The 12,364-nt window shown below is 40.3% G+C and overlaps 1 protein-coding gene across 1 annotated transcript; it reads left to right on the top strand.

Annotated features, from left to right (window-relative positions):
- Positions 1 to 926: 926 nt before the first annotated feature.
- Positions 927 to 6,119, top strand: gfap (glial fibrillary acidic protein). The gene is made up of 9 exons (XM_027285934.1): positions 927 to 1,516; positions 3,362 to 3,422; positions 3,528 to 3,623; positions 3,756 to 3,917; positions 4,058 to 4,183; positions 4,945 to 5,165; positions 5,252 to 5,295; positions 5,656 to 5,738; positions 5,957 to 6,119. Exons 1-9 carry the CDS (start codon positions 996 to 998, stop codon positions 5,996 to 5,998), a joined length of 1,356 nt encoding a protein of 451 aa, XP_027141735.1. The 5' UTR covers positions 927 to 995; the 3' UTR covers positions 5,999 to 6,119.
- Positions 6,120 to 12,364: the final 6,245 nt, after the last annotated feature.

Here is a 12,364-nt window from a genome sequence, read left to right as displayed (position 1 = left end):
CTTCTCATCCTAATGTTTGTGATAATGTTGGTTGATTACTCAACAAGGTGCATGAAAGAATTATTGACCTCTGACCAAATAATAGCACAGGTACAAATTAAAATAAAAAAAGGTTTATACAGAACAAAACAAACAAACAAAAGATTTGGTTATTGTTGTTACATGTAAATGTAGCGAGTGATACTCTGTGACTTTAATGAAAGACTAATCTAATTCAATGATAAATTATTCCCATTAAGTTAAGCATGTGTTGAGTGAATAATCGTATGCAGTTATGTCCTTGTTATGCAACTGTGCCATAAACTGTGATCCAAATAGGGCCGACAACAACTCTAAGTTCTGTCCTACATGCTGTTTGTCTCCTCGCAAAGTGGGACTTCTAAAAAACAACTTCTATAAATTCTGTAGGTTTATATGTTGGACATTGTTCTATAGTTTCCATGTGCGACACACTGATTCATTTTTTATTTCTGTCTTTGTAATTTAACTGCTTCATCTGTCAAACTGCTGCTGATTTCTTTGATTAGAGAGTGAAGATCTCTTTTCCAACGGTCCATCTCTTTGTTCAATCAAACTCTGTTTCTGTTTTTGTGAAAGTGCATGTGTGGTCAGGTTGAATTGGTGGCTAGACTCTGTCACACACATTCCTTTTCATTCAGCTGGAACAGAAAGAAAGAGAGAAGGACAAAAAGGGGTGAAAGTAAGAGTGAGAGAGAGAGAGTGAGTCAGAGGCTGGGGAGAAGGGAGAAAAGGGGGAGTGAGGGAGAAAGCCAAGAGACATTTGTAGTTGAGTGGACGAGCACAGACAATCCCTGGCACACAGCTCTTTGAGTGTCATGTAAACCACCCCTTCACTCTCTCTTTTTGTCCCATTCACTGCCTGCTACCCTCCCTTTTCTCTGGCGCACCCCGTGGTCTCTCTGCATTGGACTTGGGGGGTTTGCCTGTCTCTATAAAAGCCCTGTTTGTGCCCCGAGTGAGCTTCATTCCCCATCATGGAAAGTCAGAGATTCCAGTCCTCATACAGAAAGCGTTTTGGGCCCCAGGGTTCAAGCAGCACAGGACCCAGAATTGGGAGCCTTTCTTCCAGCCGCTTCTCCTGGCATGGCACCCCTCGCAACCTCACCCACTCTAGCCCAATATCCCGGCTGTCCTTGGGCTCAACCAACATGGCCCTTCTCCTGGGGAGCCCTGCAGACCGGCTGGACTTCTCAGCTGACACCCTGATGAAGGTCCAGTACAAGGAGACACGTACCAATGAGAAGATGGAGATGATGGGCCTGAATGATCGTTTTGCCAGCTATATAGAGAAGGTGCGCCTGTTGGAGCAGCAAAACAAGGTGCTGGTAGCAGAATTAAACCAACTTAAGGTAAAGGAGCCCAGTCGCCTGGGAGACATCTACCAGGAGGAGCTGAGAGAGCTGCGTAGGCAGGTGGACGGTCTCACTGCTGGCAAAGCTCGGCTGGAGATAGAAAGGGACAACCTGGCTGGGGATGTGGCCACGCTCAAGCAGAGGTAAGAGGACACAGGGTGGGACGGGGTGGTATGAAGCACAGTCACACAGTAGCACCACCCTGTTGTGTCTCTCTTAAAAGATTGCTCTAGTCACAGGCACAATGTAGATGTGCCCAAACCCTGACTTTTGCAAACTTCTTATTTAGCTTGGTTGCTTAGTTCTGCTTTCTGATGATGAAAATACATTTATGTTAAATTTGGCAAACTTATTGGTAGTTTCTTTGAAAAAATAATTAGCTCAATGGGTAAAAAAATAAATGTAAAAAATCCCTGTCTAGTTGTGTGGATAATAAAATAATAAAATAATAATATAATAATACTAATAATTATTATATATATTCTATATATATATATATATATCTTATATATTGTTGTGGAGGGGAGGAGTTCCAAAGTCCCCTTAATTTGTTCCTTCTTATTATTTCTGGGATTTTACTTGCTAAATTTCTATTTTATCTTCTATCCAGTGCAAAAATGTTTGTGCCCATCGCATCTTTTCGCAGCACTAGGATTACGTCCTGTTGAACGTATTTGTCACTATCAAGGGTTGCTCACAAATGTGTGAGTCAACTTGGCTTTGTTTCAATGTTTACACTGTGCACTAGCTTTTGTATGTTAAAAAACAGGACAAGAAAAATAGATTCAGCTTGCCAAGATTTGAGGTCTCATAGAACAAAAAAGGACAGCTTCGTATAGCTGAGAGTTTTTTGTTTTTTTAATTACAAATGCATTGATATGCAGATTTAGTTTCTTTCTGATTCGTTGGAATGCAGACCACTGTGCTCTGCTCAAGCTTTACTCCTGGATCCCTCTTTACAAACTTGATCCTAACTGAACCCCTCATCGCCATTGAGTGAGTGTGGAGGAATGAGGCAAACACAATGGTAGCTCTCCACAAAGGAAGCTGACAGTCAGGCAGATGTTCTCTTGTGCCCTGTTACTCCAAAACACTGCTTCACTGCAGCAGCATATCTATTTTATTTTCCACTTAAGGTGCGCAGGTGGCATGAATCTATAATTTAATTTATTTAAGAGAATAAGTGATTGAATGCCTCTGAGGATGGAAAAGTCTATGGCATACTCCTCTCTACCCTCAAATTACTACGCAGCTGCTGGTCCCCTGAAAGAACACAGAGTGAAGAGTGATGGCCATGGCCGAGAGGGTCAAAGGTCACTTTTGTGATTCCTGCTGCTTTTCTTGAACCACTCCATTCAGCAAACTCTGCACGAAGCTGCACAGATGTTACCCCAAGTCATGACATTTATATTTCCATGCCTCGCTGTGTATGGAAGATGGATTACAGGGTTGTCTGTGTCTGAGTATGAGGCCGTGTGTGCATACATGAATCCTGTGTGTGTGCATGTGTGTGGGTGTGTGTGAACTCCATCCCGTGGGAAAGGCCTCTGGCTGTTTGATTGGAGTGAATGTGTAATGATGCGTAATCTGCCCTTTCAGCTGAGCCATGGTCGTTCCCTGAAGCACGGAGCTCACAATAAGAGTCTATACGAAATACTTATATGTTTTCAGTGCCCATAGTTTGACTCTGAAAGTGAGGTTTCATTTGAATTACAGAAAACTGTATGTGAGCTTCACTTCTGATGTTGTGCCATAAATGATGAGGATGAAAAAAATGTTATATCTTATTAGAATGTATGTTATGATATGTATATGTGTTTTTCTTTTGTTTCAATAGAACAAATGTATGTATGGCATGTAACAAATGTACCTGTATTTGGATGTGAGCCTCTGGTTATAGGTTAAAGGATTAGGGTGTTAAAAGGAAGACAGTTGTGTTTGTCTGTACCCATGATCAACCATGAACTTCTGACTTGTGACTTACTCAGGCTGCAAGATGAGATGGGTCTCCGACAGGATGCAGAGAACAACTTTAATGCCTTCAAACAGGTAAATCTGCTTATATTTATCTGAATTCATGATCTAAACAACGTAAATGTTTTATGTGTCGGACTGTCCACCCTCGTGCCTGTGTGTGCCTCATTCTTTGCATAGGATGTGGATGAGGCAGCTCTAAATCGTGTGCAGTTGGAGAGGAAGATCGATACCCTGCAGGATGAGATAAACTTCCTGAAGAAGGCTCATGATGAGGTTCTTTCTTTATGTTTTTTGAAAGTAAAACCATGCTGCATCAACTTTATCGCTACCTGTACCTTTAACCACATTTAACCACCTCATTTGAATGTCTTCTTCACTTTTCTTCCCTTCCTTTCCACTTCTCAGGAGATGCGTGAGTTACAGGAGCAGATCATGGCCCAGCAGGTGCATGTTGATCTGGATGTATCCAAACCAGACCTGACTGCTGCTCTGAGAGACATCAGGGTCCAGTATGAAACCATGGCATCGTCTAACATGCAGGAGACAGAGGATTGGTACCGATCCAAGGTTAGAAGACTCAGATATGCCTGAGAAGTAGAGTATACACCAAATTATAAATTTAGATGTTATTGGATAACTTTAAGTGTCCTTTTGAGAGGACAACACACATACTTATAGACTATTTGACTGTTTGTCTTTGTATGCAGTTTGCTGACCTGACAGATGCAGCCAATCGAAATGCAGAAAACCTGCGTCAGGCCAAACAGGAGGCCAATGAATACCGGCGTCAGATTCAAGCGTTGACCTGTGATCTTGAGGCTCTCCGTGGGACAGTAAGTCTACTAAAAAAAAACTGAAAACACAACCAAATATATTGGCTATAATATTATCCATATCTGATAAGATGAACATGGTGCAGGTTCTTCAGATGCATATTTAGTGTAAAATCAAGCAATTATAAGCTTTTCTACAGGAAGCCTTATACATGATTTACATGATACATGATCTTTTAATAATACACTTATATAATTACTCCACAAAGTTACAGTGCTCAGTGAAACAGTGCTCAGTTGGATTAAGGTCATGTGACTTACTTGCCCTGTCAAAACAATTCCCGCTATTTGGCCCTAAGAAATCTGGGTAGGACTTGAAATCAAACTACCCTGACAATAAACCATTTGTGTCTTTTACATAGCATATAAGTTTAAAAGTTACATAAATGATTTTACCAGTTTAATCACAACAAGCAAAGGTAGTATGCTGCTTACCTAGCAAACATATCTGTTTTCAATGTTAAACACTACCACATAGTGTATTAAAAGATATGACACTATACTAGTTGTAGTAGTAATGGTAATAGTAACAGTAACAACAGCAGTTGTAGTAATACCAATAACTAGGGAAATTGAAGTAGAGGTAGTCATGTAAACAGCACTGGAGATAAATAAAACAGTGTTGGCAGCAGAATTGGCCTTTAAAATGATCTGAAGTGAATATTAAAATGAAGTCTCAGTAACTTGGAGTGTGCTGGTGTTCATTACCGGGTGCTTCATTGCTCAGTTCATTATCCGGTCTGTCTCTTCTACTCTTTAAGAACGAGTCTCTGGAACGCCAGCTCCGGGAGATGGAGGACCGATTCGCCATGGAGACTGCTGGTTACCAGGATACAGTGAGCCATTTGGAGGAGGAGATCCATGCACTGAAGGAGGAGATGGCGAGACACCTGCAGGAGTACCAGGACCTTCTCAATGTCAAACTGGCCCTGGATATCGAGATTGCCACCTACAGGAAGCTGCTGGAGGGAGAAGAGAGCAGGTGAGCCTGGCAGACAAATAATGACAGTAAATAGTCTTGTTTTAAAAAAATATTGTTAGTGACTCTAGTCTTGCCTGTTTTCCCAGGATCACCATTCCAGTTCAGAGCTTTTCTAACCTGCAGTTTAGAGGTCAGTATCAGTTGTGACTCCCAATATTCTCTCCCTTCAATTGATGCAGTTGTTTTTGCTTCTTTCTTATTAGAAACTGGTCATGTTCAATATACAGTATTTGAATATTTCTTCTTAACAAAGTGCAACTTTTGGTCTGCTGGTGGTACTAGAAAAAATGCCCAACGTTTCCTCTCATATATTTTCAGTTTTGAAAAATAAACGACATTGGGTATTCTGAATTTGGGGGTCTCTCTTGCATCTTTAAATTCATTGCACTGTATACAACAGTACTTGATGGCAGACTAAAATGCCTTTGAACAGAGAATAACATAGTTCCATGTCTAAACTGCACTGAGTGTTCCCTTCTTCATCCTTTAGAAACCAATCTGGACACTAAAACCCCAGAGGCCCACGTGAAGAGAAGCATCCTGGTTCGAACTGTGGAGACCAAAGATGGGGAGGTATGTGCTTTTACAAAACAACACAGTTTAACACACTCACACTGAAGCAGGCCAATCTGCACATTGCACCCATTCCCTCTTGAGGGCAATGTTGAACCCTTCTGCAGGTTTTCACACACATTCACTGTCACCCAACACACCTGATGCCATACGCAGCAAAAACCCACCAGAGGTTTGTTCTTTTCTTCTATTTTTAACTCTGATCTTTTTTCTTTCAGATCATTAAAGAATCAACAACTGAACATAAAGATCTTCCTTAAAGTTCTACGACCAACTCTCCCTTTTTTTGTTTCTAAACCCCAAAGCTGCCCTATCCGAGTCATCACACAATTCATTTCATCTGCAGGCTAATGTGTTTACTGCCCTACAACCATGATATAACCATTAAACACTTCTAGACATCATCAAAATCATTTTTTTTTTCAGCTTTTGTACAGATCCAACAAGGGCTGTAGGTTGGATGTAGGTCAGTCACTTTAACTGGGCTTTAGCCTTTTCCAGCAAAAACTACTAGAAATTTCTGGCAATCTGTTTTATTTTAACTTGGACTGACTGACCAGATTTTTAGCTTTATTTCAGATTAGCTGCCATAGAAGAGACCTTGAAACGTAGTGGTTGTGTTCAGCTAATATGTAGCGTGGTGGAGGTTGGCGTGTGGTTATGTGTATGTGAAATGTGACAAAGAAAGTACAAGAGGGAGTTGGGGTTTGCAGATGTTGTGAGAACTGGTAGAGAGGCAGGTAATGAGAGATATGTGTATATTAGTGCAGCTTTTGACAGAACGACTGGTGAATTTGGGCAGTTTTTTTAAACCTTTGTCTGGTGCTACTTTGGATTTCATTCTTTTATTGAAGTTTGTGTGTATTGTTAAAAGTGCACACCTGCACACCTACTGTGTTGTTTTCAATTAGTGCCTTCCTGTCTCACTTCTGTCTGTGTGACATACTTGACAGTCAGTGAGATGTAGACATGTGATCAGGAATTGAGTTTCCATACAAATATAGTATCTGTTCCTTTAGTGACACTGGGAAAGCACGCAAGACAAAGCTCAAAGATTCGAGCAATCATGATTAAATCAAAAAACCATTGCCTGAATTCTGTCTAAATGTCTTTGTACAGTCCTTTGCATAACAGCTGTGTTTTTTTCATGTGACTGCACCATTGGCAGATGCTGAATGTCTGTGAATGCTTTCCACTCAGTGGGCAGTGACCATGGCAACCTGCAGCAATGCCACATTATAAAAAGTGCAAGTTGTCCCATGAACAGGTCAAACTAGAAGTATGTAGGGCGTTTAAACCTTCCTCCATCAATTCATTTCTCCCGGTCTGCAGCTGGTGATGTCCTCTGTCTCTTGAACACAACCTGATAAGACATCATTTTTTGACACTAGGACGTGTTAGGAGCATGCCCACTTATTCAGCAGAGATGATAGGGACAGAGCCAGGTTGGAGGCGTGGAGGAGGTGATTGTAAGATGATGTGATCTTTGCCCTCCAGCCTCCAGCTAATTTACCAACCTCCTGTGCTGTGAAGATACCACATTCCAACCCTGCACCAGAAACCTATGTTGTCTTTATGGCGAAAGGGAGGATGCTGGATAAAAAGAGGCTAGACGGAAGAATGGATGGATAGACGTCACAGCCCAAACACTGTAATCCAAGCCTTGTGCTTTGTTGGAAGCCTCACTGACTGAAGCTTTGCTGACAGGCCCTGCCACTAATGAGAGTGGTGCTACACCGAAGCTGGCTGTCGTTGTGCTCGTCACCAAGGACACGCAGTGAATTTTTGTTCCCATGTGCCTCCCACCTTCTCCTTTCCACCCCTGTCACTCAACCCCTCCTCCTGTTTCTCCTAATAACATGCAGCCCTCTTTGTATTCACTCCAGTTTGTTCTTTTGATTGTCGATCCTAGATAGAATTTCTGACTCTTGAGTCTTGTAGCAAGGACGAAGCTGAAACCTGCTTTTTCGTAAGAAACCCCTGCAGATGTGAATATAACATTAGTTTTGACCAATGCTACCTACTATGATGTCTTCTTAACATAACAACAATAAAACATTTTTGTTTGTTAGACTTGATGCCTCTTGTTTTGTTCAACAAGCCTTTTCTAGCAAGGTTTCCATTCATTTCATTTAAGATAGCTCACATGTGCATAGTCAAGTTCCTTTTCTTTGGATTCATTACTGACACATGCATACAGTATATCATCTCACTAGTTCATCTCACTGAAATGAGTGTTATATATTCTGACAGTTAACTTTAGGGCATTAGAGAGCTGACATCAGCAGACAGGCACTATTCATCATACAGCAACTGATGGTTTCTGCCCTTTGGCCAGTCCATACTGCTGAGCAGATGGGTTCACTTCCTGTAATATCACGGCTCATAATGAGTGTTACTGTATTTCTGGGCTGACAGATAATTGTGGCCAAAAATAGTGTCGCCTGAGATGCAGGTAAACACCTGCAGTGCGCTGTCAAACACCTGGCCTCAAGTTTACAAAAAAGTCTGTTTACCATGTTTTACTTATTCCTCCTGTTCCATACTGAACATTAAATGATTTTATAATAAGTGATTCATCTTGTCATTCTGTGCAAAATATTTTAGGAAGTTTAACAAAAGCAGTCCAAGCTAGATGAATGAATCGCTTTAGTACAAAATGTGCTATTTGTGTTGCAATCGCTCCACTGCAGCTGAGCAAGGAAGTAAAAACAGGGAATTTTCTATTGTAAAGACTAACAACTTTGATTTCTGTGACTGCTGAAGCCTCATACTAACTTCAGATAAACTTTGCAATGCATTTTTGTATGAAAATGATTCTGGATTTTGTCCATATCGCTTTCATTTGAATGGTGTTTTTGTAACAATCAGCAGAAAGGAATGACTAGTTAGTCTTATGTTATGTTATGTCATGTTTTTTGTTAAGCACATCCTTTTTAAGAGCTGTTGCACTCTCAGAATCATTTTGAGACTGACTGGCTTCCTTCAGTACAACAACAACAATAACAAAAATAAATGAAAACATGAAAACATCTAGCAGGTTTTGTCACTCACTGAAAAATCATTTCACTTTTTATTGAAAGAAATAGTTGGAAAAGACTTTCAAAGTGATTTAGCACATAATTTAAATGATTATTGATTATCCAGGTTAAATAGAAGCATAAAAGAAACATATATGAACTATTTGAGCTCACAACTCTTTGTCCGGCAGCATAAAGAACTCAAAATGTTTATTATTATTATTCCCCCTCTTCTGTTTTTTTTAGCTGCTACTTACCATTTATGAAATAATGAAAGCACGATGACATCAGAAACCTTCTCAATATGGTCAAAAAACACTTATGATCACTTAAAAAAGCGACTTCAATGCTTTTATAGACCCAACATGGAAGTCCAGGATACTGGAACTTTCCTCCAGCATGTAAATGTGGCAATAGTCACTATTCAAGTTGTTGTGAAGAACATGTTTTTATCCAGACATTTAGTATTTTTGAGAGAACTTTAAACAAACATGCTCTTCCATTATTCTCTTTTCTTCCCTTTGGGATAATGTGTGTACTGAAGTGTGACTTAGTGACTGAGTGTGTGTAAAGAACAGTATGTATCTGTTTTGCCCTGCTCCTATCAGAGGAATGGAGTGTCTCAGGTCTGCACTGAAGGCGACCCTGAGCTGAAGGAATTCCAGGCAGATAAAACCCGGGCCCTGACGTCTGGCTCTAAATCACTTTCCCATCCAATGCTGTTCCACAGGGCCGGGAAGGGGCAAAAGGTGACGGAGATGGGCATGTTTAAGCTAATTATCTTTCCACAGCTAGTGCGAGGTGACAACAGCTGTCCTGTAAACTATAGAAAAACAGGAACACACAGTCAATTTGTCGAGTCAAAAACGTTAACACTTTGTGTTGAAATACACAAGCATGGAATGGACTGAATTCTAGTGATGTTGTTCGTGGGTGCAGCAAATAACTTCAAAACACTGTATGGGAAAACACAGGGTGCCAAGGCTACACAGAAAATACACTCAAACTTCAATTAACTGTCTAATTATCTAGAAAAAAGTTTTGATAATCTATACATTTTTCAAGCAAGAATGCTCACGATTGTCAAGAATATGCTGCTTTTGTCTTATGTGGCAGGAAACTAAATGTTCTTTGGGGGTTTGGAGTCCTGGTTCGATAAAACAAGCTATTTGAAAATTTAGGCATGAGAAAATTGAGAGAGTTTTTTTTTTTACTATTTGATGACATTTTATTAATTAATGTATCTATTAATTGAGAAAAAACAAGATAAATCAATAACAAAAATAACTGTATAATGAATGTAAAACTGTAAAATAACAGTTGTAGCCCAGTCAAACTTTTCGTTAGAAAAGAAGAAGGTATGAATAAACCGGTCAGACTCTAGTGGTTATGTAGCTTTTTCCTTGACAATCTTTCCAACAGACTAGTTACACTCAAGAAAACAAGGTCACAAAGACAGTGTTTCTGAGCTATCTTGTCTTCTGCTCTAAACACAAAAGTCATATCAAAACCAAATACCCAAAGCAAGAATATCTAAAGAAATGGAGACACCCCAGATCTTCGTATCTGGTCAGTCTGGAGCCGCTCTCATGTCAAAGAGTACATAAAGGTTGGATTGACCCTTTTGAGTTATTCAAATGGACATGTACATGTACAGTAATTTTCTACCACAGTAATTTACAAATTTCTAGTTTAAGATATCCATCCAACTGGTAAATGCACAAACAAAAAGACCTACGGAAACCCAAAACATATAACGTCCTCAGTCAGGATAATGAAAAAATAATAATAATGTTTGACTATTCAGTTATATTTGAGGAAATAATCAGTGGGATGCTGCAGCAGGTCCTATAAGCTCACACATATCATCCAGGGTTGCAACCAATGCTCTTTGTCTATAGAGCTCTTTGTCTTTCGCTGCCCTCTGTAGTGCACATTCCTGTCTTACTTGGCTGTCACACCAAGGGGTCATAGGAAGGCATGTGTGCTCCTTGGTTAATTTTAGCCCTCATTTCATCAAGGCCATTGAGACAAAACACAGAGCAACCACCTCAGCCCGTCTGCCAGACTGTGAAGCCACATACCCTCTGATCTCCAAAACACCCTTTACAGACTGAACCACTGTATCAGTAAACACGTGCTCATGCCAACGTTTCTTTCGACAAAGTGGAGCGATGACTTCTAAGATCTATAAGTCATCAACCTGCCAGCCTTAGAAGGTCTGTAATGATTGAAATAACATCTAGACCCTGGAAAGATATCCACTGGAATAAATATAAAGGATTTTGGATTCAGACGAAGAAAATCAATGCAGGTGTCATGTCAGTGTGACAGTCTTGGTGTTGAAGTACGATCGGATCCACCAAAAGTCTGAGCTGTCAATACCACCAAATAAACGTCACTTAGCCTAGCTGGTCCATGAAGCTCTTCTGTGGCAGCTATTCTAAAACAAAACTAATAATGAGTGTGTGAAGAAGCCACTTGGAGCCTCTCCACCTGACCTTTATGCAGCTATACAATTAAATCTCTGGTCTGAATGTCTGCTCTGTCTCTGAATATACGGCTCGTGCCAGCTTTGTGTTTCCTCTTTGGGTTTAGGGAGAACATCTTGTCTCCTCACACCAGTCAATTTTTGACCCTTATTTCTGACAGCTCTGTTTCTGCTTTAGTGGCACTTATCCAGCTCATCAGCATGCTGTGATTCATAACGTGGTGTCCTCTGCATTTGCGAGCCCAGTGCCTCCTTTTGTCCTAGCGAAAGTCACATGAAGAACAGAGAATGAAGGTGCCTCATACAAACTGTCAAGATGTTTATTTTCTGAAAGACTGAAAGGGTCCATGGACACCACACACACACGCACACACACACCCACACACACACAGACGCACACACACGCATAGACACAAAACCATACCATACAAAAGTGCCATTTAAAGCTTATCATGACTATAGATTAATATAATAGTCCAGGAGTGTGATGGCAGCCACAGAGAAAGAGAGGATGCTGCTATTTTGAGCTCAGGGACTTGTGATTTGGAGTGAAGCAGAGTAGACTGATGGGGGTCTGCACTCTGTCAGTGTCAGACCACTGTCAAGACATCCAAGATAGAGTAAACTTAACTTCAGGGCACGGATTTCAAAATAAAACACCCCACTGTTAAGAAACACTATGTGCTGAATTTTCTGTCTCAACATATTTTGATATGTTGTATACTGCTCCCAAATCATTGCCCCTGATTTTTGTAATCAATTTATTATAGTTTCTATACTATCCTTGAATGTTTATTACTTATGATATACTCTGACCAAAATCTAATTATATTCTAAAATGTAGGCTTGTAACTGTATTATACAGTGATAATGAAATAGAAAAAATCCCAGAGGCAGGGATTTGAGGACAAAACACAAAATTATAGCAAATCAAATATTCTAGGTGTGCTTACCTATGTTTTGGAGTAAAACAAATAACTAACGTTGGATCCTGTAGGCTACCTTTTGGAAAAGACTCAGGCCTACCAAGGCTACAAGACCTCATAAAGCTTGTGCCAGCCGCCTTGGAGAGCTCTTGAAATAAACTTCATCTTAACATGTGTTTATCCCTGCAG

This window comes from Larimichthys crocea, chromosome XII (genome assembly GCF_000972845.2).
Source record: "Larimichthys crocea isolate SSNF chromosome XII, L_crocea_2.0, whole genome shotgun sequence".
In the NCBI taxonomy this organism is placed as follows: Eukaryota; Metazoa; Chordata; class Actinopteri; family Sciaenidae; genus Larimichthys; species Larimichthys crocea.
This window is presented reverse-complemented; position numbering and strand designations above follow the sequence as displayed.

Bases quoted from the DNA above. Each gene is read 5' to 3' on its own strand.
- gfap (XM_027285934.1), top strand. From the start codon at position 996: ATGGAAAGTCAGAGATTCCAGTCCTCATACAGAAAGCGTTTTGGGCCC. The intron at 3,423-3,527 runs GTAAATCTGCTT...TTCTTTGCATAG, and splicing joins ACTTTAATGCCTTCAAACAG to GATGTGGATGAGGCAGCTCT. The intron at 5,739-5,956 runs GTATGTGCTTTT...TTTTTCTTTCAG, and splicing joins TGGAGACCAAAGATGGGGAG to ATCATTAAAGAATCAACAAC.